This window comes from Mesoplodon bidens (genome assembly GCF_964165515.1).
Source record: "Mesoplodon bidens genome assembly, chromosome: 12".
NCBI classification, from domain to species: Eukaryota; Metazoa; Chordata; class Mammalia; order Artiodactyla; family Ziphiidae; genus Mesoplodon; species Mesoplodon bidens.
This window is the reverse complement of record NC_138168.1, coordinates 3377840-3405398: the sequence shown is the minus strand read 5'-3', so window position 1 is coordinate 3405398 and position 27559 is coordinate 3377840. Positions and strand designations below refer to the sequence as shown.

At 38.7% G+C, this 27559-nt stretch overlaps 1 protein-coding gene across 14 annotated transcripts in view; it reads right to left on the bottom strand.

Moving 5' to 3' along the window:
- The window catches only part of SNAP91 (synaptosome associated protein 91), a 154589-nt gene that overhangs the window by 88636 nt on the left and 38394 nt on the right, over positions 1–27559 (bottom strand). For all 14 annotated transcript variants that reach the window (XM_081251289.1, XM_081251295.1, XM_081251297.1 and 11 more), the window contains exons 3-7: positions 13240–13382; positions 12526–12601; positions 11671–11773; positions 9625–9718; positions 7872–7983 (exon numbers count right to left, since the gene is read on the bottom strand). In XM_081251289.1, the coding sequence (XP_081107415.1) occupies positions 7872–7983; positions 9625–9718; positions 11671–11773; positions 12526–12601; positions 13240–13382 (528 nt within the window). The remainder of the gene's footprint in view (positions 1–7871; positions 7984–9624; positions 9719–11670; positions 11774–12525; positions 12602–13239; positions 13383–27559) is intronic.

Below are 27559 nucleotides of genomic sequence, written 5' to 3'. Positions count from 1 at the left end.
TCTAAGCTTACATTGATACTATTACTTAACAACTTTAATGTTTGAATCAAAACACTTGGCACTAAAACTTATGGGAAATATTAAAAACACCTAAACAAGGGAGGTCTGAGTAGTTTAGGAAAGGTGTTATGTTCTAAGGTGTCTCACATGAAACAATTTAAATAACGAAAATACAGTTAAAGTAGAAGAATATATTGCCACAACAGGTATACTTCATGATAAATATATTGTAATATTCTGTTTCAGAAAACAGCATCAAATTCTTGCTGATAACAATCTCAAAATTTAAAACTGCACCCTACAGAATCCTTATTTTCTTACTAGTTCACTATAAAGCAATAATCTATATATTATAAAGCAATAATCTATAAACTTCACTGAATTAAAGAATTCTTTAAATTGTCTACACTCCATATAAGTGATACTTGCTTTTACTGGTCATCAACTATTTCTTTCAAACATTACGTCTTTTTGTTATAAAATAGTGGAGTTTCATCCCTTCTAGTCTATAATCGTATCCTCTTTCTCAACTTTTAGCCTTCTAGACAGAAAAACAAAGGGTCCTTTTGCTGCTCTCTTCTGCCTCCCAAGACTAGAATTCAGTGATGAATTATAATTGTAGTATGAGAGTGTATTTTCTCCATACATGTTTTGAAGAAAACTAGCATTTTAACAGTGCTTTCCCCAGCCAGTCATTCATCCATTCATTCAGTCAAAAATTACTGACATTGCGGATGGAGACACAGTCGGCCAGTGTCTACAATAGCTCCCTGGCAACCCTGGATCATAACTGATGGCTCAGTATCTTATTTCATATTTGCACATGGTTAAACATATGCCATTTTTATGCTCTCTCACATTTGAAAGTTCTGGATTTCATTCGGCATGTAATTTTACTACCTCAAAAGTATTTTTAATTTTCTCAAGAAAGATTTAATAATATATAATTACACAAAGAACTAATTATTGAGGGTAGCTACTCATTACCTTCTGTTGACAGTCTTTTGGTAATTTTACTTTTAACATGGACCTCCCCTGTAGGGGATTCGAGGGAAGCAAAAAGATCAAGAAAACAAACACATAATGTTTTCTAGTTGTTAGGATTTGAGAGGAAAGTGGGTCTTTTACAAAATGGCCAAATTTAAGTATACTTTCTTTGTCCACCCACCCTGTCTTCTAAGCTAGAGACGGAAATATGGTGTTATAGGGGAACAAATCTTTTCAGTTTAGACCTTTGAAAATTAGGACTTATTCTGGTAAAACACACCTTTCTTTTTTTTCTTTTTTTTGCGGTGCGTGGGCCTCTCACTGTTGTGGCCTCTCCCATTGCGGAGCACAGGCTCCGGATGAGCAGGGTCAGTGGCCATGGCTCATGGGCCCAGCCACTCCGCGGAATGTGGGATCCTCCCGGACCGGGGCACGAACCCGTGTCCCCTGCATCGGCAGGTGGACTCTCAACCACTGTGCCACCAGGGAAGCCCCACCTTTCTTTTTAAACAATCTTCACATAAACAATTTCTTCCAAGTGTCTAAATTACTTTTCTTTACTATAAGTTTATTTCTTTGAATCAGATCTTCAGTGATAACACAAAAAGAGAAATCAAACTGAATAATCTCAATCTCCTCTTAGAACCAATGCACCAAAAATTTAAGCAGTGTTTTTTTGTCTCCTCTGGATGCTTTTTAAGTTGTTTGTATCTTTTGTGGTAATTTAGGATTCAGCGACAAAAGAGTTTCAATAATGATGGTTTTAGGTTATAATCTCATAAGTGTTTCTGTAACAGTGGTAATGACACATAAAAGCAACATGTACTGATCAATGCAAAGCTGTAAAGTTCCCTCACCCGCTTAAGAGATCAGAGAAATTAACACTTTTAACAGAGGGGATGGGTCACCCAGAAATGAATCTCTTTCTTTCATAATAAAGATAACATATGTTGATTTTCAGTATCTGAAATGATCAAATATTGACATTTGTAACGTGAAACTTTATAAAGTGTTGATAAATTCCCTTGTCATATTAGTACTGACTTTTGCAGAATAACTGTCCGAGGAAAAGAACCAGATGAAAAGGTATCTCATCCCTGTGAAACAAACTGAGACCTTGCATGTAGGCTATTACTAACGACCACTAGTCAGTAAGGGAAGCATCTTCTTACTCATGCGTCAGAGTTTCATTACAGTGATAAAATGTTTGCTAAGGTTTGCACCACTGTTGATTCCAACATTAGATGTAGAGAACTGGTCATGAAGTCCTTGACTAAGACTCACCCATGATATATTTATAAAGTTAATTCCTAGCGCTTAGTTAGTAAACAAACAAAAAACAAACCTGTATCAAAACACTTGGGATACTGCATATACTTCTCTTCTAGAGTGTTACTTTTACAAGAGCAAGGTGACAATGCTGAATGAAGGCCACTCAACACCACAGTGTCGTGAGGCCAGAATGTACAACTACCACTTTTGAAAGGTTAGGTCTCTAATGTGAAAAGGTGCAACTCTTCTCCTTTTCTGCTCCTAATCTTAGGCAAGTGACTCTCTTTTTCAAATTAAATGAAATAAAAAATATACGTTGAATGTTTATTATTTTAATATAAGGAGAAAATACATGCTTAATACACTCCATCTGTAAAGTCAACATAAAGTAAAGCAGAGCAGCCTTTAAGGAGTGTCCAAGACAATAACAGAGGAGAGTCACATGACAACATCTTTAATTGCTGAATCAATGGTAAAGGCATTAAGTCCAACGTTCATGAAGCAGAAGTGGGGATGAAGTGGGGGTACACTGGGGCGAGAGGATGAGAATGAAGCAACAGAACTTCATTTCTGACCGGCACAGATTTTAGTCAGTGAGCAACTCCAAGTTTGAGGTAAGAACACAATATTTAAATTTAAGTGTCGACAAATAAGCAGACGTGCAAAACTGAAGCTCAGGAGGAAGGGAAGGACTGGAAGGATAGATGTGAGACTCCTCATAATGGAAATAATAAGCTTCCCAGTGAAGAGTACACAGAGAAAGCAAAACAGCAGATGGCTGGACATGAACTTTAGCAAAAGCTCACATTTATGAGTTGTAAAGAAGATTAAGATCAGCCAGCAAAAGCGAATGGAAAAGTCTATCTTACTTGGCTTGCCACCAAACTCCCTCACCTGAAATAAAGGTGATGTGGTTTTGAACTGCACACCACGGGCAGGAATCTCTCCCCAGGAAAGGCAAAACCTCCCAGGGCACTGTATTCGATGTTGGTGACTGGCTCACCCGATTCCATTCTATCTTTTTCTAGACTCATGAGAAGCCAGGGATCTGGATGCAAATTTAGTTCTGCGCTTTAGACAGACCTGTGGGCGATCTGGAAGGTGAGACTGAGGCGGCAGCAACAGGCGTCCTGTACCGGAACAGCTGTTTCTCATGGCAAGTGATAAGATCCTTGGAGGGTGAGCTATCTTTCACAGCATTTCACTGTCACCCTCCAGCTTTCCTGGGCTTTAGGGAAGAACTGTCACAGTCATAGCCACTTGATCTGACTCCCTACTCCCTGGAGTATAGCTTCACGTGTCCATTCTCCAGCTCCCTAGTGTTGTAAGGCAGCCGAGATTGTTTCAGCATACTTTCAAGTAGTGGCCTCTCAAGCAGTAGCTTCCCTAGAGCACAAGAACTGGTTACTTCAGGAGCATCTCAGGAGGCCGAGACCAGAACCAGTCCCTGTAGGCTTCCCATAATTAAATGAAGACCTAACCCCTTGTTTTGAATCCCTTTCTACTTCGAATAAGTAGAGTGGTTTCTGTTTCTTGCATAGACACAGTATTTGGTGGCTGAAGAGGCTGTAGAAATCAGACCCTCAAGAATGTCAAAGGGCGGAATCTGGGATTAGATATGTAACCTGAATGAATCTGAAGGCAGTGATGACCACCTGCAACTAGTGGAGAATGGGATTCTCGGAATCTGTGTTGCACAGGAGCAAAATAATTACTTAAATTATGACCTGTGGTTTTCTGAAATAAGCACCTGGAATAAAGCTTATCAGAACAAGCAGCTGCTGGGATAGACCATGATGAGAACAAGGCAGATGGAACTGTGGGGTGGACGGCTGCTCCCGACTCCACTGGAGAGCTTAAAAAGGAAAATGACAACACAGGATTTAAAATGACTGGCTCAAGGCTCCAGTCAGACTGTGGTACTCCAAGCTGCCCTAAAATAATCTTATCCTTACAGACACAGGGCTGTCATCGCCAAAGTCAGAGAGTCTAATCTTGTGAGTTGCTGAATTATAATGTATGTGGGCAAGTTAAATTTCCAGCTTCAACATGGTCTCCTTTGTGAAAGTTAGGACTCTTATTGAAAAAGAAAACTGGAAAGGCAAGTACTTGGGTAGATTCAAACCAAACTGAACTACCCTTGTTGGAAAAACTTTTCTTTCTCAGTCTGAAGAGGCTGGTCCTGCGTTGCTTGGAGATCCTGTGATAACCCACCTTCCACGAGGGAATAAAAATTCTCCTCATGCTCTGTCCCTCTACTTCTTACTCCCTTCCCCTTGCCAACTGCTTCAATACCTAGAATGAGATTTAGAACCCAGCAATCCAGCATGTCCTCAGGAGACAAGTACAAAGCCTGACTCTAGAGGAAAAAACATACATGCTAAAAGACGTGCAAGACTGTGCAAATTCATGTTGGCAGTCAGGATGCCAGATAAAATACAAGACACTGAGTTAAATTTAAATTGTAAAAGATAATTTTTAGCATAAGTAGGTCCCAGATATTCCATGGGACTTACTAATACTAAAAAAGTTACTCATGTTGATCTGAATACAAATTGAACGAGATGTCCTGTATTTTTTTCCTCCTGAATCGGGCAATCCTAATTGATAAAAATCTAGAGAATTCAAATAAATTCTAAAGGTTCTGAGCAGTAAAGAAGGACCATTACGTTCGTTTTTGTGATGTCACTGATAACTCATCAATTTGGGTGAACATGCCAAGAAGCACCGATTGAAAATGCTGGCCTGTATAGCCAGGACGTGGAAGCAACCTAAGTGTCCATTGACCGATGAATGCATAAAGATGTGGCACATATATACAATGGAATATTACTCAGCCATAAAAAGAAACGAAATTAAGTTATTTGTAGTGAGGTGGATGGACCTAGAGTCTGTCATACAGAGTGAAGTAAGTCAGAAGGAGAAAAACAAATACTGTACGCTAACATATACATATGGAATCTAAGAAAAAAAGGTTCTGATGAACCTAGGGGCAGGACAGGAATAAAGACACAGATGTAGAGAATGGACTTGAGGACACGGGGAGGGGGAAGGGTAAGCTGTGACAAAGTGAGAGAGTGGCATGGACTTATATACACTACCAAATGTAAAACAGATAGCTAGTGGGAAGCAGCTGCATAGCACAGGGAGACCAGCTCAGTGCTTTGTGACCACCTAGAGGGGTGAGATAGGGAGGGTGGGAGGGAGATATAAGGAGGAAGAGTTATGGGGATATATGTATATGTATAACTGATTCACTTTGTTATAAAGCAGAAACTAACACACCATTGCAAAGCAATTATACTCCAATAAAGATGTTAAAAACAAAAATGCTGGCCTGAACATCCGGAAGTGGATCTAACACAGTTAGATCCCAAACTGTAGTCCTACAGTTTGGTTCCCAAACTGTAGTCCCCCAAACCCAGCACCATCCAGGCCCTCACTAGATATGCAAATTCTCAGGCCCTACCCCAGACCTACTGAATTAGAAACTCTGAGTTAGTATCTAGCAACCTCAATTTTAATAAGCCCTCCAGATATTCTTGAGTAAGAGCCTTGAAACACAGCCAAAAGCATCTATTCCTACGCTTCTGCAAAGAGACATTTACCAGAGTGACTATACACATGGGAAAGGGGACATACCCAGAATTTTCAGGGACACAGACTCTAAGCCGATGCTAGTCTCTGGGGATCCAAAATGTCACTATATTTTCTACAGACCTGAGCGGAGGCTTTCGGGGGATTAGGAGATTAAAAAAAAAATTAGATCCAGTGGACGCATGAAACTATCAGCGGTTATTTCCCCAGTTTCCTGAATACATAGATGAAATACTTTGAAATACACAGAAATACTTTAAACCTAGCAGGATCCCCACATTGGTTTCATGATCTCTACAAAGATACAGGGTAGCAGTTCCATCATATTCCCAGTTAACCTGCATACCTGGTTTGTGCAAAAGATGAGTGAATCTTAGAGATGAACTGTAGGTTACTGGAAACTTAATCAGGCGACAATTCCTACTTGCAGAGATCCAGAGGTGTCCTCCTTTCCAGCATAAAATCAGCACAGTTGCTGACACGTGATAAGCATCTATCAAACTAGCAAGTTCTTTTCTATCTACCCCAGTAGACACAGCCCAGCAGAAGTAGTTTTCTTTCATCTGGCAGGGATGCCAGTACACGGTCACTGTCTTATTTCAAGTATATTAACCTCTCTGGTTGTCATAACGCCACTGGATATCATTTGATGACATCAGGTTGACTGTGGCTGGTGGGAAAGAATTTCAGCTATGCTAGGTGCCTAATAAGTCACAGGCAGGTCAAGGGGAAGGAGAGAGAACCTATGAAAGCCCAGGGACCTGCTACATCAATGAAGTTTCTGCGGGTCCAAAGGTCCCTCCATCTGAAAGACACATTGCTTCACCTTGCACTCTCTGTAACGAAAATGCAGGCAAAAGTTTTGCTGAGCTTTTTTTGGTTTTGGAGGTAACATAGACAACATGTGTATGTGCTGCTCTAAACGGAGTATCGGTGTATGGTGTCAGCTGGAAGCAGGGCCCAGATCAAGGAAGACGCTGCAACTGCTCCAACCTGGGGCCACTCGGGCCTTTGTTCCTGCAGAGCTAAAGGCACTGCAAGTGTGTACAGCAGATCCAAATGCTGCAGGACGACTCTGGCACATGCCAATAGGAAAATACAACAGAAGCCTCTAGCGCTTTGGAGCAAGGCCATTTCTTTTTCAGATAGTAACTGATCTCCTTTGGAAAAACTGCTCTAGGCTTGCCTCTAGAGACTGAAATTCTGACCAGAGAATACCAAGTGATCATAAGACCTCAAGCGATATCTTATACACCAAAGCATAAAGCTAGGCAAATGCAAGAATATACTTCATCATCAAATGGAGGTGGTAATATAAGCGATCAGCCTCGAGCAGTGCCTGAATACCCATGTAGGTTGTATGAACAGGTGGCTCATACACCCAGCATATCTACATCTTCTGGACGGCTACTTCTCCCTCCAGTCATGCCTATAGCCTCTGGGGAGATCCCTATGACCAGCTGACAGAGGGAAAAAACCAATTCAAGCTTGGTTTAGAGATGTTTTCTCAGACTGACACTAGGTGGAAGTGGTTTGATGAATCATTGTATCCCAGAAAGGGGTGACCTTGTCAGTAGAAAGAAATCTTTTACTGTAGGCCAAACGTCAAGCAGTGTATCTATCTGATTTTCACTTTATGGCAAATGAAAGATAGTGAGATGTATGGAACTACATCAAAATAGGAGCATCTCCAGGTGAGGCATCAGAGGTAGTTGTCAGCACAGTGGAACAGTTATGTATCGTTACGGGACTTATTCCAAAAGGCAAAGCTTAGAACCTGCTCCTTCGGTCATTCCAAAATTTTGTAAGCATCAGAATCCCCGTATGAAATCTCTTTCTGCTGAAAATACCTAGAATGCTTTCCATTCCCTGCACTTGATCTTGACATAAGAACACACACAGAAATGTGACCTGAATGAGCCGTGTATTTAGATTTTTATGAAGTCTGCAGCATCCAAATCTTTGCATTCTGATACAGTCTCTCTTCACAGACACCATTCAGTAGTTCTACCTACCAAGTAAATTAATAACTCCATCGTTGTAGCAAGCAAAAAGTTTGATAAGGTCCTTGAAAAGAAGCATAAATGCAGCATTTATGACACCATTTGTTAGTTCATTTGGATGTACCTAGAAACAGATGAAAATTTCATAAGTGAACTGCAGATCATCAAATGACAATTTTTCTCAGAGCATGTTAAGAAGTCTCAAATGATTACTAAGAAATTCATTCATATTCACCAAATGCTGCGTAAGTCTTTGAGTAACACTACCAATATCAAAAACTGGATTGCCTATTTTTTTGCTTCAATTTAAGTCAATGAAGTTAGTCCTATCAACTATAAGACATATATACATTCTATTTGATTAATGATCCACAGATAAATCAAATCCAACTTTTGAACACCTGGACTCCTGTTGCTTTTACTATGCCATATTACATTCTTCTCCTTCCTGTGTAATGATCTCTGTGGAAGGGTTCAGGCTCCAGGGGCCTGCAGTGACTCAGAGAGGAAGCCTAGCATAGGGAAAACATGCCTTAGCCGGCTACCCCTAAAATAATTCTGGAGACTCATAGTATTCACCCACCCACCAAATACTCTAATCACTAGCACAAAGAAGAATAATTTCTCTCCATTTCCCAGTCCTTGCTCACAACTCCTCACGCTCTGCTCTTTTTCCTTTTCTGACTTCTTTTCTCCTTTAAGCAAGACAGTACCAACATTAAGGGTAAGGAAAGCAAAGAAAAATGAGTAATAAGAAAAAAAGTTAAGAGAAAAGCAATTCCATATATACCTAGTGATGTCCTTACTGTAAAATCTGTCAAAAAACAGTAAGATGGTTTGCTGCTTTAAATGAAATTTCACAGGAGTTGGGTATTGTGACTAGGATAGACAAAACCATAATCTTAACAGAGATTTTAGTTACCAATATTTGAGGAAAACCTTTGTTTTACGCAACCACCAAAACAGAGGAAAGATAACAATGTGAGTTAAGAATCTTCCTACATGGCAGAACATTTTATTTTCACAAATCAGGTGTGTTTCATTAATTGAAATTTTTAGTTTGAAATAACTGTAAATCCACATGAAACTGTAAAAAAATATAGAGATTCCCATGTACAACTTACCAGTTCCTCCCAGAGGTAAAATCTTGCAAAATTATAGTACAATATCACAACCAGGATATTGATATCAGTACAATCCACCCATCTTACTCAGATTTCCCATTTTACCTGTTGTATGTATGTTTAGTTCTATATCGTCTTATCGCATGTGTAAGTTAGTGTATCCACCATCACAGTCAAGATACAGGTTTGGTTTTAAGAGACAAGCCACGTTGGTATTGGCAGGAAGAAGGACCATGACAAAACAAAAATAATTCTCTTCCATGGATGGTGCCATTTAAACAGACTGTATAAAATAGTTCCTAATAGCAGGCTGGGGTATTTAGCTGCCTGAACATATGTTTTGCAGCTACTTTATTCTGTCAAACACAACTGGAGGCCACCATCCTGCTCTGAACATGGGGATCCAAGAATGCAACACTCGTAGTTTTCCATGACTGAAGTAAACACCTGTAAACTTCTCTGACAATGTGGACAACCAAAATCCTCTATTCCTCACTGACAGCCTAAATTACATGTTCATCTAATTCAACTATATGAGGGAGCCCTAAATCTGTTTCCTGAGGAAATTCTTTATCTGTAGCCCACCTTCAAATAAAAGGCAGCATGATTGTGTAAGAAGCATTTTCTGGTGAGATACGTACGTCAAATTCCAGCAGTGCATCAATCTGTCCCTGTAGTACGGGCATACTCTTCAGTAGTTTCTCAGGAGCCATTGTCCTCATGACACCATCAGCCCTACAATTTAACAAAAACCAAAACGGTAAAACTTACTTGTATGTGGAAAATTTGAGACCACATGCATTGTTCCAAACTGTTTTCCTCCTATTTCCTTGTTAATCTCCTGGGATGATTCTGAGATGTGAAGAGGCTTTGGTTGGGTCCCTTCTCTATACTCCTTCTCACCCACTTGCATTCCTTAACCACACAGGCCGTGCTTTCTATGTACTGCCCTCAGGAAGAAAGCAACGTGATCTGGATAAAAGAGGCCAGCTGAATTTATGAATGGATTTTTCTAAATCTATAACAGAAATACTAGTATTAAAAATCTAGGTTTCCTAAACCCCACTTTGTTTTTGAGAGAGAGAGAGAGAGAAAACATGTCTTGGAAGTCTTCAAAACCTGTAGGACTGGGAACAGAATTTATACTATTAACCATCAAGTGAAGAAAAAGGCACTCTGATTTGCAGTTTGGACAAAAAGAGCTGAGTTTAACCAGCTGTAGAGAACGTGACTGGAGGTTAGCACTGAAGGGTGCATCGTAGGGGGCACTGACGCCTGCACCCACCCACAGGCCTCTTAGGGAGCTCCTGTATCCAGAGATGGTCAAGAAGCAGCAGGAGTGAAACAGCTGAGGAAAACGCCCAGGTGACGTGACTGCGCTGATAACGGCAGCTTTCGGGCTCTCCCACCTCAACGGTAGGGAAAGCATCCCAAAGTGCCCTTATGTGCCCACTCAGCAGTGCAGAAGTTTCTAAGAAGGCTGTGGACATATTGTGGAGAGGTCACAATCCAGCTCAGAACATCAGCCACGGCTGCCCAGGGCCATGTAAGAAGTCAGAGGAAGGCATAGGAACTAGAATCATCTCTAATGAGATGGGGATGAAGTCAAACCTTCATTTTATAAAATGTTCACCCACAAGAAACTAGTTTACTTTGAATAGGCAAGTTTATATTTTTCACTACCATGATAAAAAAAAAAGTAGTTCAAAGCTAAGTTGAGGTCAGCTATCAGAAAACAGAGTTATATCTCTTTGTGTGAATTCTTGAGACTAAAATATTAAACTTTGTACAATATGCTGCCATTATTTCAAATTAGGAATGGATACAAGATTTGCACAGATTTATAGCTGAACACTTTCGATTAAATTCAAACATCTATTTAGAGGGAAATAAATAGCAATTATGAATTAAACTTGCAAGGAGCCTGTATCAATGAGATTTTCCTAATCAATGGTTGGTATTAATAATTAGTTCAGATATGGTGTGTTTTCATGTGTTTGTGTGTGTGCATGTATAACAGAAGGACAGTATTATCTGTTCTCCAGATCTGTGATAGATCTCCACACATACATATAGTTCAGTTTCACCTCAATCAAAACACACTGAAATAACTATTGTCGACCACAGCCATGTTCTTTTTTTTTTTTTTTTTTTTTTTTGCGGTACACGGGCCTCTCACTGTTGTGGCCTCTCCCGTTGCGGAGCACAGGCTCCGGACGCGCAGGCTCAGCGGCCATGGCTCACGGGCCCAGTCGCTCCGAGGCATGTGGGATTTCCCCGGACTGGGGCACGAACCCGTGTCCCCTGCATCGGCAGACGGACTCTCAACCACTGCGCCACCAGGGAAGCCCAGCCATGTTCTTTTAAATGAAACTTGTTTAAATTCTCTCCATTTAAAATTATTTGAAGGTATATAACTGTTCAAGAATTTTGAGTTGATTTTAACAAAATAAAATGTTGTACCATGTCAACTCTGAGCAGCAAATCAGATTTTCTGCATGAAAATATAAATAAGTAACATTGCAACCACAAGGCTAACCTGCATAATATCATTGAGGTTTTTTTTAGGTTATTATAAACTGGGGCTTCATGATCAAAACTAGTTGGCAATTAACTTAATTAAGATAAATCAAGTATGTCTCAAAGACTTCTTCTGCTCAAATAAATATGAGAAAGAAAAAACATACCCTTTCTTCACTCTGGCAAAATCAAATGCCATCTGTCTGTAAGAGAAAGCCTTTTCATTCAAATATCTACTATAGCGCCTTATGAAGGTAGACATATCATAACCTGGGGGGAGGGGCAGAGGAGATAAAACTAATTAATAAAATACCTTCAACTGTGCTTTGCTAGTTCCAATTTTTTTTTTAAACTCCTCAAATGTAAATAATTCTAAGATGAGGTCAATAAGTGTACCAGACAGGCCTCATTTAAAATCCTACTTGAGGCAAAAATACTTTTAGCATGAGACATTCCAAGACTATTCAATTTAGATATGCTACCATCTTTGTACAGAATGTCTTTTCTGATTTTTCCTTGCATTTTTGTTCACTGTTTCAGATTTAATACATGTAGCTATCTGAGAACTAACCACTTGCTTGGTGTGCTTGCCTTATACGTAATAGACAACCAGTAAATATGCTGAATGAACAAATGACTGTAGTACAAATTCTATTAATTTACAAAAAAACATTTAAAACTGGATTATTTTTAACTGGGAAAGTACTTTTTCATTTCATTGCCTCTTACACCTTCATTGACAAACAACGGTGGATCTAACATACCCACTGTTACTTTTTAAGGTAAACACTGAAAAAGATAAGAAACAGAATTAATGTATAATTCATATGCTGAGTTGCATAACAATTAAATATTTTAAAGCTAATATAAAGTAACTATATAGTCACATTTACATTTTTTTCTTGTATATCCAATGGAGCTATCAGTTAACACTGATTTTTAATTAATAACCTCACTTCAAAAATCAAAAAATTCTGCATCAAAAACATTAGCAAGAAAATTATAAAACATAATATTCTCACCATGGGATCCACTTTTGTCCAAAAAATTGCTGAGATTGAATAGTGTATTTCTAGAGGCCAAATACTGAATAAATCTCTGAAAAACAAAAGTCAGAACTAAACATCAGTATCCTGAAATCACTACTTTAGACAAGTTCTGATACTAAAGGGAATTTTCTAAAAATATAAATTCTCATTGTGATCTTTTTTACTCAGTATAAAGTTTCCTAGTCTGTGGGCTTTCTCTGAGGGGGAATAAAAACTGATCATACTCACTGAAATAGAATTAAATTGTGTGATCTTTCATTTCTGTATATAACAGAAACACTGCAATTTAATAGGATTTGGTAGGTATCCCATATAAAATGGCTAATTTTTAGTTTAGTCAATATTTTCCAAAATTAAACATCTTTATGAAAGCAATTTTCACACAGAGGCACAAAGAATTACTTCCCAATGGGAATATAATTTTGTTGTTCCTTTCTCCTAATATTTTTGTCCATTAATATGTTTACATGGTATATACAGATTTAACACTTTGATATCTCTAACAAAATGTCTAACAACATATTTCTGAAAAACAGCTAAACAGTAGATTAAAATTGTACTCCAGATGACTTTGAACCATATACTTCCTCTTATTTTCCTCCTAATTAGTGAAAGCTTAAGAAACTTAAGTCATCACCAGCCTCCCTCCCCTGCCAAAAAAAGAAAAGTTAGGTTTACATGGTTTACCTCATTTCCATGCACCATGAGATGATGCGTAGTGACTAAAGCTTTAAATACAACCACCCAGCTACTGTTTGTTGCCCGCTCAAAGAGCGTGTCCGCCATCTGAGGAATATTAACATTGGTCTCATTGGTAGCCTGGATCAAATCTATGAAAATAGAAGATTTCAGTCAATGACACTAATGATTGCATAAAAAAATTTCACTTCAAATTTTAAACATTTAAACCTGTTGAGCTTATGAGTCCAAAACTGCATTGACAACAGCTAAAAAGATTTTCAAAAATTAAATGTCAAGAGAGATTGGTTCAAGATGGTGGAGTAGAAGGATGTGCTCTCACTCCCTCTTGCGAGAGCATGGGAATCAAAATTAACTGGTCAACAGTCATCGACAGGAAGACATTGGAACTCACCAAAAAAGACAGCCCACATCCAAAGACAAAGGAGAAGCCACAATGAGATGGTAGGAGGGGTGCAATCACAATAAAATCAAATCCCATAACTGCTGGGTGGGTGACTCACAAACTGGAGAACACTTATACCACAGAAGTCCACCCACTGGAGCAAAGGTTCTGAACCCACGTCGGGCTTCCCAACCTAGGGGTCTGGCAACGGGAGAAGGAATTCCTAGAGAATCAGACTTTGAAGGCTAGCGGGATTGGATTGCAGTACTTCAACAGGACTGGGGGAAACAGAGACCCCACTTTTAGACGGCACACACAAAGTAGTGTGCACATCGGGACCTACTGGAAGGAGCAGTGAACCCAGGGGAGACTGAACCAGACCCACCTGCTAGTGTTGGAGGGTCTCCTGCAGAGGCAGGGGCAGGTAGCTGTGGCTCACCGTGATGACAAGGACACTGGCAGCAGAAGTTCTGGGAAGTACTCCTTGGCATGAGCCCTCCCAGAGTCTGCCATTAGCCCCACCAAAGAGCCCCGGTAGGCTCCAGTGCTGGGTCCCCTCAGGCCAAACAACCAACAGGGAGGGAACCCAGCCCCACCCATCAGCAGTCAGCAGATTAAAGTTTTACTGAGCTCTGCCCACCAGAGCAACAGCCAGCTCTACCCACCACCAGTCCCTCCCATCAGGAAACTTGCACAAGCCTCTCAGATAGCCTCATCCACCAGAGGGCAGACAGCAGAAGCAAGAAGAACTACAATCCCACAACCTGTGAAACAAAAACCACATTCACAGAAAGACAGACAAGATGAAAAGGCAGACGGCTATGTACCAGATGAAGGAACAAGAAAAAATTCCCCAAAACAACTAAATGAAGTGGAGATAGGCAACCTTCCAGAAAAAGAATTCAGAATAATGATAGTGAAGATGACTCAGGACCTCGGAAAAAGAATGGAGGCAAGGATCGAGAAGACGTAAGAAATGTTTAACCAAGACCTAGAAAAATTAAAAAATAAACAAAAAGAGATGAACAATACAATAACTGAAATGAAAAATACACTAGAAGGAATCAAGGGCAGAATAACTGAGGCAGAAGAATGGATAAGTGACCTGGAAGACAGAATGGTGTAATTCACTGCTGCAGAACAGAATAAAGAAAAAAGAATGGAAAGAAATGAAGACAGCCTATGAGACCTCTGGGACAACATTAAACGAAACAACATTCGCATTATAGGGGTCCCAGAAGGAGAAGAGAGAGAGAGAAAGGACCAGAGAAAATAGTTGAAGAGATTAGAGTTGCAAACTTCCTTAACATGGGAAAGGTGATAGCCACCCAAGTCCAGGAAGTGCAGAAAGTCCCATACAGGAAAAACCCAAGTAGAAACATGCCAAGACACATAGTAATCAAATTGGCAAAAATTAAAGACAAACAAAAATTGCTGAAAGCAGCAAGGGAAAAATGACAAATAACATACAAGGGAACTCCCATAAGGTTAACAGCTAATTTCTCAGCAGAAACTGTACAAGCCAGAAGGGAGTGGCATGATACATTTAAAGTGATGAAAGGGGAGAACCTACAACCAAGATTACTCTACCCAGCAAGAATCTCATTCAGATTCAATGCAGAAATCAAAAGCTTTACAGACAAGCAAAAGCTAAGAGAACTCAGCACCACCAAACCAGCTCTACAACAAATGCTAAAGGAACTTCTCTACGTGGGAAACACAAGAGAAGAAAAGGACTGACAAAAACAAACCCAAAACAATTAAGAAAATGGTAATAGGAACATACATATCGATAATAACCTTGAATGTAAATGGATTAAATACCCCAACCAAAAGACACAGACTGGCTAAACGGATAGAAAAACAAGGCCCATATATATGCTGTCTACAAGAGACCCACTTCAGACCTAGGGACACATACAGACTGAAAGTGAGGGGATGGAAAAAGATATTCCATGCAAAAGGAAATCAAAAGAAAGCTGGAGTAGCAATACTCATATCAGATAAAATAGACTTTAAAATAAAGAATGTTACAAGACACAAGGAAGGACACTACATAATGATCAAGGGATCAATCCAGGAAGAAGATATAACAATTATAAATATATATGCACCCAATATAGTAGCACCTCCATATATAAGGCAACTGCTAACAGCTATAAAAGAGGAAATCGACAGTAACACAATAATAGTGGGGGACTTTAACACCTCACTTACACCAATGGAAAGATCATCCAAACAGAAAATTAATAAGGAAACACAAGCTTTACATGACACAATAGACCAGATAGATTTAACTGATATTTATAGGACATTCCATCCAAAAACAGCAGATTACACTTTCTTCTCAAGTGCGCACGGAGCATTCTCCAGGATAGATCACATCTTGGGTCCCAAATCAAGCCTCAGTAAATTTAAGAAAATTGAAATCATATCAAGCATCTTTTCTGACCACAACGCTATGAGATTAGAAATCAATTACAGGGAAAAAAATGTAAAAAACACAAACACATGGAGGCTAAACAATATGTTACTAAATAACCAAGAGATCAGTAAAGAAATCAAAGAGGAAATCAAAAAATACCTAGAGACAAATGACAATGAAAACACAATGATCCAAAACCTATGTGATGGAGCAAAAGCAGTTCTAAAAGGGAAGTTTATAGCAATACAAGCCTGCCTCAAGAAACAAGAAAACTCTCAAATAAACAATTTAAACTTACACCTAAAGGAACTAGAGAAAGAAGAACAAACAAAACTCAAAGTTAGCAGAAGGAAAGAAATCATAAACATCAGAGAAGAAATAAATGAAATAGAAATAAAGAAAACAGTAGCAAAGATCAAGCTGGTTCTTTGAGAAGGTAAACAAAATTAATAAACCATTAGCCAGACTCATCAAGAAAAAGAGGGAGAGGACTGAAATCAATAAAATTAGAAATGAAAAAGGAGAAGTAACAACAGACACCGCAGAAATACAAAGCATCCTAAGAGACTACTACAAGCAACTCTATGCCAATAAAATGGACAACCTGGAAGAAATGGACACATTCTTAGAAAGGTATAACCTTCCAAGACTGAACCAGGAAGAAATAGAGAATATGAACAGACCAATCACAAGTCATGAAATTGAAACTGTGATTAAAAATCTGCCAACAAACAAAAGTCCAGGACCAGATGGCTTCACAGGTGAATTCTATCAAATATTTAGAGAAGAATTAACACCCATCCTTCTGAAACTCTTCCAAAAAATTGCAGAGGAAGGAACACTCCCAAACTCATTCTATGAGGTCACCATCACCCTGATACCAAAACCAGACAAAGATACTACAAAAAAAGAAAATTAGAGACCAGTATCACTCATGAATATAGAAAAAAATCCTCAACAAAATAGTAGCAAACAGAATCCAACAACACATTAAAAGGATCATACACCATGATCAAGTGGGATTTTTCCCAGGTATGCAAGGATTCTTCAATATACGCAAATCAATGTGATACACCATATTAACAAACTGAAGAATAAAAACCATATGATCATCTCAGTAGAGGCAGAAAAAGCTTTTGACAAAATTCAACACCCGTTTATGATAAAAACTCTCCAGAAAGTGGGCATAGAGGGAATCAACCTCAACATAATAAAGGCCATATACGACAAACCCACAGCAAACATCATTCTCAATTGTGAAAAACTAAAACCATCTCCTCTAAGATCAGGAACAATACAAGGATGTCCACTCTCACTACTATTATTCAACATAGTTTTGGTAGTCCTAGCCACGGCAACCAGAGAAGAAAAAGAAATAAAAGGAATACAAATAGGAAAAGAAGTAAAACTGTCACTGTTTGCAGATGACATGATACTATACATAGAGAATCCTAAAGATGGCACCAGAAAACTACTAGAGCTAATCAATGAATTTGGTAAAGTTGCAGGATACAAAATTAATGCACAGAAATCTCCTGCATTCCTATACACTAATGATAAAACATCTGAAAGAGAAATTAAGGAAACACTCCCATTTACCATGGCAACAAAAAGAATAAAATACCTAGGAATAAACCTACCTAGGGAGACAAAAGACAAAAGTTTTCTGTATGCAGAAAACTGTAAGACACTGATGAAAGAAATTAAAGATGATACCAACAGATGGAGAGATATACCATGTTCTTGGATTGGAAGAATCAATATTGTGAAAATGACTATACTACCCAAAGCAATCTACAGATTCAATGCAATCCCTATCAAATTACCAATGGCATTTTTTACGGAAGTAGAACAAAAAAATCTTAAAATTTGTATGGCGACACAAAAGACCCTGAATAGCCAAAGCAGACTTGAGGGGAAAAAAATGGAGCTGGAGGAATCAGGCTCCCTGGCTTCAGACTATACTACAAAGCTACAGTAATTAGACAATATGGTACTGGCACAAAAACAGAAATATAGATCAATGGAACAGGATAGATAGCCCAGAGATAAACCCACATGCCTATGGTCAATTTATCTATGACAAAGGAGGCAAGGATATACAATGGAGAAAAGACAGCCTCTTCGATAAGTGGTGCTGGGAAAACTGGACAGCTACATGTAAAAGAATGAAATTAGAACACTCCTTAACACCATACACAAAAATAAACTCAAAATCGATTAAGGACCTAAATATAAGACCGGACACTATAAAACCCTTAGAGGAAAACAAAGGAAGAACACTCTTTGACATAAATCTCACCAAAACCTTTTCTGACCTACCTCCTAGAGTAATGGAAATAAAAACAAAAATAAACAAATGGGACCTAGTGAAACTTAAAAGCTTTTGCAAAGCAAAGGAAACTACAAACAAGAGGAAAAGACAACTCAGAATGGGAGAAAATATTTGCAAACAAATCAACGGACAAAGGGTTAATCTCCAAAATATATAAACAACTCATGCAGCTCAATATTAAAAAAAACAAACAACCCAATCCATAAATGGGGAGAAGAACTACATAGACATTTCTCCAAAGAAGACATACAGATGTCAAGAAGCACATGAAATGCTGCTCAACATCACTAATTATTAGAGAAATGCAAAATCAAAAGTACAAGAGGTATCACCTCACAGCAGTTAGAATGGACATCATCAGAAAATCTACAAACAACAAATGCTGGAGAGGGTGTGGAGAAAAGGGAACCCTCTTGCACTGTTGATGGGAATGTAAATTGATACAGCCACTATGGCGAACAGTATGGAGGTTCCTTAAGAAACTAAAAATAGAATTACTATATGACCCAACAATCCCATTACTGGGCATATACCCAGAGAAAACTATAATTAAACAAGATATAATTTAAAAAGACACATGCACCCCAATGTTCACTGCAGCACTATTTACAATAGCCAGGTCATGGAAGCAAGCTAAATGCCCATAGACAGACAAATGGATAAAGAAGATGTGGTACATATATACAACGGGATATTACTCAGCCATAAAGAGGAACGAAATTGGGTCATTTGTAGAGATGGGGGTGAATCTAGAGACTGTCATACAGAGTGAAGTAAGCCAGAAAGAGGAAAACAAATATCGTGTATTTGTGGAACGCATATATTTGGAACCTAGAAAAATGGTACAGATGAATCGGTTTGCAGGGCAGAAACTGAGACACAGACGTAGCGAACAAACGTATGGACACAAAGGGGGGAAAGTGGCGGGGTGGTGGTGGTGGTGCTGTGATGAATTGGGAGATTGGGATGGACATGTATACACTGATGTGTATAAAACTGATGACTAATAAGAACCTGCTGTATAAAAATAAAATAAAATAAAATTCAAAAAAAAGTATCTTTCCTTCAACGAAAATTAAATGTCATATTTTCACACATGGACATATAAATACATTTATCCAATGTATTTATTTTTTCTTGGGCATATTTTTTCTATTGAATTCTCTTCTGTAACCTGTTCTGAATTTTATCCGTTTTCCGGTACCAGTGCCATTTTTTAAAATTACAAACTCAAAGCAAAGCTAAACCTTATGTTAATCTTTTTTGTTATCACTCCTAGCACAATGTCTCAAACTTGCGGACACTTATTCTATACACCAGTGGTCCTCAACCTTTGTGGCACCAGGGACCGGTTTCATACAAGACAATTTTTCCACGGACTGGGCGGGGCGGGTGTGGTTTCGGGATGATTCAAGCGCATTACATTTATTGTGCACTTTATTTCTATTATTATTACATTGTAATATATAATGAAATAATTATACAACTCACCATAATGCAGAATCAGTGGGAGCCCTGAGCTTGTTTTCACTTGCCACTCACTGATAGGGTTTTTTTTTTTTTTGCGATATGCGGGCCTCTCACTGTTGTGGCCTCTCCCGTTGCGGAGCACAGGCTCCGGACGCGCAGGCTCGGTGGCCATGGCTCACGGGCCCAGCCGCTCCGCGGCATGTGGGATCTTCCCGGACCGGGGCACGAACCCGCGTCCCCTGCATCAGCAGGCGGACTCTCAACCACTGTGCCACCAGGGAAGCCCACTGATAGGGTTTTGATATGAGTCTGCAAGCCATGGATTTATTATGGTCTCTGTGCAGTCAAACCACTCTGCTAATGATAATCTGTATTTGCAGCCGCTCCCCAGCGCTCGCATCACCTCATCTCCACCTCAGATCAGCAGGCGTTAGATTCTCATAAGGAGCGTGCAACCTAGATCCCTCGCATGCGCAGTTCACAGTAGGGTTCAAGCTATATGAGAATCTAATGCCGCCGCTGATGTGACAGGAAGCGGAGCTCAGGCGGTAATGCGAGCGAGGGGGAGAGCTTGTAAATACACATGAAGCTTCGCTCACTTGCCTGCCACTCACCTCCTGCTGTGCGGCCCGGCAGGGGGGGTGGTTGGGGACTCCTGCTATATACCATCTGAAGGCAATAACATAAGTGTATTTTTTGAAATACTATATCGAAAAGCCTACTTCATTTGGATTTTAATTTTGATGGGTGCTAATAACACACTTGTCATGTAAGTGGCAGAATGAGAGGGAACAGTTTAAGAAGAAAGAATTCCACTATGCTCATCAAAGCTTTCACAGAACATCATGCAGGCATTAAATTACTATGATTTGACCTGAGTTTATAAGAGAGTAAATCTTTGTAACACATTCACCATCCACATCTACATATTAGCTACTATTCCAGGTGTACCTCAGGGGAAAAAAAGTCTATAGTGTCCAAGAGGGGCTGCTGAGAATTCAGAAAAAGTGAGCATTGTCAAAAAGTTAGCTGAGGCAACCAAAGACCATGTCCTAAGGAACAGAAGCAAAGCCACCCTGGTGCAGTGTGGACTTAAGAAAATTACTTCAACAGACAAGATGACCTTGTCAGGATGAGAAAACTGTGCGAATTCTCTAACAGGCCACACCCGTCCTGCAGAGGACCGCATGTGATACCCAGTGCCCAGGAAATCCCATGCAACAAACGCAAAGACAAACCCACCCTGTTCCTTACTTAAAATCCACACTCACTAATCATTAAGCTCCACATTTGTTTTATGCATTTGTCTATTGTACAATAAACAGAATTTTTAAAATTGATACTCCATCACTGCTCTTAACTCCAAGACTAAAAGGGTATCAATAATTGATCTGAATTATAAATGGACCAAACCAGACTTCTTTCTTACTTTATATTTATTTTAAACTTCCTATCCCCTGAATAGGAAGATGGGAAGTTTAAAATAAATATCTCCCTTTACTGGAATTCTACTCACCCATCAGGAAATCTTTCCTGGTCCCATTTGAATGCAGTCTCATGTGACCTTCCTCTGCTTAAAAACCTGAGGCACTTTATTCTTACTGCCTGTCCACATCAGCTGTGTGTCTGTCATAAATTCCTACCATACCAAAGCTCTCTGAGGATGGAAACAATCATACCAATGTCTGTTTCCTGGGCAGGGCTTCGGAGAACACTGCGCACAGTAAACATTTGTTGACCAAAATGTACAAGAACCAAAATACTTTACCCAAGATCTAAATAAACAGCTCTTTGACAAAGACAAGTCACTAAGCTCTAACACTGTTTTCTGAGATTATATCATGGGACTGCTTTATACCTGAAACTCTGTGTCAGTCACAAATTCGTCTATTCCTTTATTTATTGAGCTGGTGATGTGGAAATGTATTGCTGATCAGAGGAGATGAATACATGTTCAGATAGTAAAGAAATCCCTAGAAGAGTAAAGAGATACAGACTGATAGAACAGAAAGAGCCCAGGTCCAGAGCCTAGCTCAGTCCCCGTCTAGATGTGTTAACTTCAGACAAATCATTTAATATTATATATCTTGGACTCGGTCCCTCATCTTTAAGATGAGAGTAATAATTACCCACCTTTCAGGGTTATTATAAGGATTGCAAATGATCTGAACAAAGTAGGCACCAAAAATAAATGTCTGTAAATGCTGTTATCCATGCAGTGCACTGTGAGAGTATGGTGGGGTATTAGGAAAGACTCCATGGGGAGCAAAGAGTGGAGTGGGACCCTTAAGTCGACTGTGACACGGGAGGAGAGTGAGGACATTTTTAGCAAATGTGCAAAGAGTGCAGCCGTAAGAGGTGATGGATGTGTCCCTGGAGAACTGTGGTGGTCTGGGGGCTGGGTATATGTGGGCAGACGGAGGGGAGAAACTTAACTAAAGAGCCAGGGGATGGCCAGTGAGAGATCTCACACCTGGCATTAAAGAGTTTCAACTTCACCCTTTGGACCAAGGGGAGCCCCTGGGAGTCTTTTAGCAGAAAAGTACCAGTAAGACTTTGCTTTTACAGGCAACCACATTACCCAGTGACTACTAAATAATATCTGCAAGGTAAGAAGAGGCAGATAAGGAAGAATCACCTTTGCCTGGAAAGATATACTAGAAGACAGGACAAGGGTACATTAGAAAGCCCAGCTGAGAGCCAGAGAGAGGAAGCTGAACTCACGAAAAGGCAGTGAAGACAGGGAGATAATGAATGTAGCAGAAAGAAATTTAGGAGGTACAGCTATGGGGATTTGCAGGTGAGCACATAGATATTAGAGGTGAAGGGAAAAGGAATCTTAAATAATTCCAGATTTCTAGTTTGGGGCCCAGTAAATGCTTTTTACTGAAATAAGGAGGAAAGTGGGTTTCAAAAGAGATATAAACTATTTTAGACATGATACATATGAAGTAGCTGTTGGAGCTCCAAATTGAGATGTCTGATAGGGGAATGGAAGCATGTTCTAAAGCTCAGGAGAAACGCTTAGTCTAGATACAACTTTGGGAGTCACCAGCAAAGACATAGGAGCTGAAATCATGAAAGTAGAAGAGGTAACCCATGGATCATACAAAGAACAATGAAAATTATCTGTTATAAATAAGAAAATAAGAAGCAAAACCAAGAAAGACCAACACTTAAGAGATGAATGGAAGAAAACTGGGTGAAAGAACCATCAGAATGGCAAATAGAAGCCCAGGAAAATTACATTTTGGAGCCAATTAAGAAGAGAGCTTCAAAAATTTCAAGAAGCAGTCAGGGATCACTGGTATCAAACATTACAGAAGTCCTAGCAAAGAGAACCTAGCAAAGAGAACAAAATGTATGACTAGGAGACTGATGCCATGCAAAGGAAATAGAGCCCAAGCACAGACTGGGTGTGAGTGGAGGGGAGGGTCAAAGGAAGGCTTTTATCATTTAAAGACGGGACACATGTAAGCATGTTTGATATCAAGAAGGAGAAGTCAAAAAGAGTTGAGTTTGAAAAGAGGGTAGAGATAATTTATGGGGTGTTCTCGAGGCAGGGTAAATTCTAGAATCCAGGGCTCAGATGCTGAGAATAGCATCAGAGCGGAGGGTTACACAATGAAGAGCAGTAAGCATGGATCCTCTTGATAGATGCTCAAGAGCATCTATCATTCAGATAGAAGAATGATGACAGATATCAATGCTACTGAGAAGCATGTCCTTGGTGAAGCAGTAAGTTATTAATTTAATTAACTCTTAACCTTAATATACTCATCTTTTTAATGTCAGGGTTGGCAAACTACAGTTTGCTGTGCAAACCTAGTCTGCTCCCTGTTTTTGTAAATAAAGTTTTATTGGTACACAGTCACATCCATTTGTTTACATATTGTCTAAGGCTGCTTTCACACTGCACTGATGTAGCTGAATCGTTACAACACTCAACTTAAACTCAGTTCCGTGGTCCACAATGCCTAACGTATATACTTGTTGACCTCTTATAGAAAATGTTTCCTGTTCTGTCCCTAAATGGGAAGCTGCATAAGGCACTTCTGATGTCTAACAAATAGCAACGTCTGGCTCAAGGAAAAGCAATCGTGTGCTTCAATTGCAAGCTGAACTAACCACTTTTTCCACAGACCACTGTTTTACTTGAAAGAATGACTGACAGATTTCAAACCATCATGATTCAGACTTGGTATTTAACAGTTATCTCTCGAAAATAAGAAAGTGAACCTGTCACTTCAAAGAAATGAATGGCATTACTGGCTGCCATTGATAAAATTCAGTCTTTAAGTAAGAATTAGAATTTCAGAAAACTTATGTCTGCCATGGCAAGCTTGACAGCTTTCTAGTTCTTCGAGACTTTTCTGATAAGATTGTTGGTGATATTAATGAGTATCATTTGTTGATATTATATAATGAAATGTGTCAGCATTTGGGAGATGTGAAAAACTCACCTGAACCAATATTTTCCAAACTAGCCAATATTTTTCAAACTAGTGACTAATAATGTGATCAATCCATTCAAAGTACAGATCGACAAATGCCAATGGATTTTAATGCAACAGAGGACAAAAAATTCACTGATGTGGTTTCAGATTCAACACTGCAACTTAAATTTTAAAAACTATCCTGTAGAGAGTTATGGTGTAGTAACAAAGAAGACTACCCACAATTATCTGCAAAGGTTCTCCCTTTTCCAACTGTATATCTGTGAGGCCAGATTTTCCTCATACACTTCAATTAAGACAGTATATCCCAAAAGATTAAATATAAAAACAGATATGAGAGTCCATCTTCGATTGAGCAAGATATTAGATATAAATATATTAAAAATATAAAACAATACCACTCTTCTCACTTGTTTTTTTGTTTTGGAAAACCATTATTCTCCCTAAAAGTATTATTTGTGTTAACCTGTCAGTATGTTTATTATGGTTATTTAAAAATGAAAAATATTTCTAAATGTTATCAGTTCTGATTTCTAATATAAGTAAATATCTAAAGATATAACTCACTTAACATAAACAAAAGCTCTTTTAATTCCTCAATAATTTAAGAGTGCAAAGGCGACCAGTTTGAGAGCTGCTATTCTCGGTCCATTCCAAGAAAGAGAACTGCTATGTTGTAGAGTACGCACATATTTTACATTAGAAGTGTTGTTACATAGCGATTGCACCAATTTATATTCTCACCAGTAGGTCTGGATGCATTTACACTGCTCTACTTCTTCATGAAATAAAGGGCTTTCATGTAAAGAACTTCAAAAAATTGAACAAAGACATAAACATGCTGAAAACAACTCTTGAAAATCGTGAGAATCTAAATGCTAAATATTTATCACATTTGAATTCCTTAGAATTCAAAGTCTTAGTTGAATTTGGGAAGACAGATCTGGTGGCACTCTGGTAGTTTAGAAATACTTTTACTGAAGTATAATTGAGATTCACAAAACTGCATATATTTAAAGCATACTATTTGATAAGTTTTGACTAACATATGCACCTATAAAGCTATCACTAAAATCAAGATAATGAGCATATCCATCACCCCGAAGGTTTCCTCAATCCCGTTTATAAAATCCTCCTTCCTATCCCTCCCCATCTGCCTCCCTGCTGTCCCTTAGCAACCACCAATTTGTTTTCAGTAAATATACATTAGTTTGTATTTTCTAAATTTTCTATAAAGAAAATCATACTTTTTTCTTTGGGTGGGGGTCGGCGGAGGTCTGGATTCTTTCACTCAACATAATTATTTTGAAACTCATCAAATTGCTGCATGTATCAACAGTTCATTCCTTTATATAGCTGAGGTGTATTGCCTTATATGAACATACCAAAACTGTCTATCCATTCATCTGTTGATGGACATCTGAGGCAACTCCAGTTTTTGGTTATTACAAGTAAAGCTGCTATAAACATTTGTGTACAAGTATTTGTATGGACATATGCTTTAATTTCCCTTGGGTAATTGCCCAGGAGTGAAATGTTTAAGTCATTTTGAAGTAAATATTCAAGAAACTGGCAAACTATCAATACTTCCAAAATGATTGTATCATATTACATTCCTACCAGCAGTACATGAGTGTTTCAGTTTACTTATTTTTTTTACCATTCTAACAGGTGTAGCGTGGTATCTCATGATGGTTTTTCTTTGCATTTCCCTGATGACTAATGATGTTGAACATGTTTTTCATGTGCTTTTCATTAATTTACTTGCCATTGGTACATATTCTTTGCCCATTTTTATTGGATTGTTTGTTTTCTTATCACTGAGTGATTCTGGATAAAGTCCTCTCTCAGACACACGATTTGTAAATATTTTCTCCAGTCTGTGGCTTTCTTTTTCATTCCCTTAGCAGTGTCTTTCAAAGAACAGAAATTATGATTAAGTCCTATTTATCAGGTTTTTGTCTTTCATGGATTATGCTTTTGGTGTCATATTTGAGAAATCTTTGCTTAAGTAAAGATCACAAATATTTTCTCCTATGTTTCTTCTAGAAGTTTTATAATTTTAGGATTGCACGTTTAGGTCTATAATACATTGTTAGTTTTTATAAATGGTGTGAGGTATGGATATATGATTTTTTTTTTTTTGCAGATGGATATCAAATTGTTCTGGCACCAATTGTTGAAAAAACTATTCTTTCCCCACTGAATTGCCTTTGTACCTTTGTTAAAAATAAATTTTGATCATATATCTTTGGACCTATTAGAGGACTCTTTATTTTGTTCTATTGATCTATTTGTCCAACTTTATACTAATATCACATTATCTTGACTACTATAAATTTATAATAATTAATTGAAATCAGGTAAAGTTACTCTTCCAACTTTGTTCCTTTCTAAAGTTGTTTTAGCTCTTTTTAGATCCTTTGTATTTCCATATGAGTTTTAGACTGAGCTGATCAACTTTAACAAAAATGTCTGTTGGGATTCTGATTTAGATTGTGTTGAATCTATAGATCAATTGAGGGGGAACTGGCATCTTAACGATACTGAGTATTCCAATCCATGTACATGGTTTGTCTCTCAATTTATTTAAATCTGCTTTAATTTCTCTTAGCAATGTTTTGCAGTTTTCAGTATACAAGTCTCATACATATTTTGTCAGATGCATTTCTTTTTTTTTTTTTTTTTTTTTAAATATTAATAGCTTATTTTTTTTTTTTTTATAAATTTATTTATTTATTTTTGGCTGTGTTGAGTCTTCGTTTCTGTGCGAGGGCTTTCTCCAGTTGCGGCGAGCGGGGGCCACTCTTCATCGCGGTGCGCGGGCCTCTCACTGTCACGGCCTCTCCTGTTGCGGAGCACAGGCTCCAGACGCACAGGCTCAGTAGTTGTGGCACACGGGCTTAGTTGCTCCGCGGCATGTGGGATCTTCCCAGACCAGGGCTCGAACCCGTGTCCCCTGCATTGGCAGGCAGACTCCGAACCACTGCGCCACCAGGGAAGCCCCTGTCAGATGCATTTCTTTTGCAGTTTTCAGTATACAAGTCTCATACATATTTTGTCAGATGCATTTCTAAGTATTTCATATTCTTTGACATGGTAAAAGGTACTATTTTCCATTTCAATTTCTAATAGTTCATTGCCAATATTGGGAAATACAACTTATTCTGTATTATTTGCTTTGTATCCTACAGTTTGCTACAGTCACTTAATAGTTCTTTTTGGTAGATTCCATC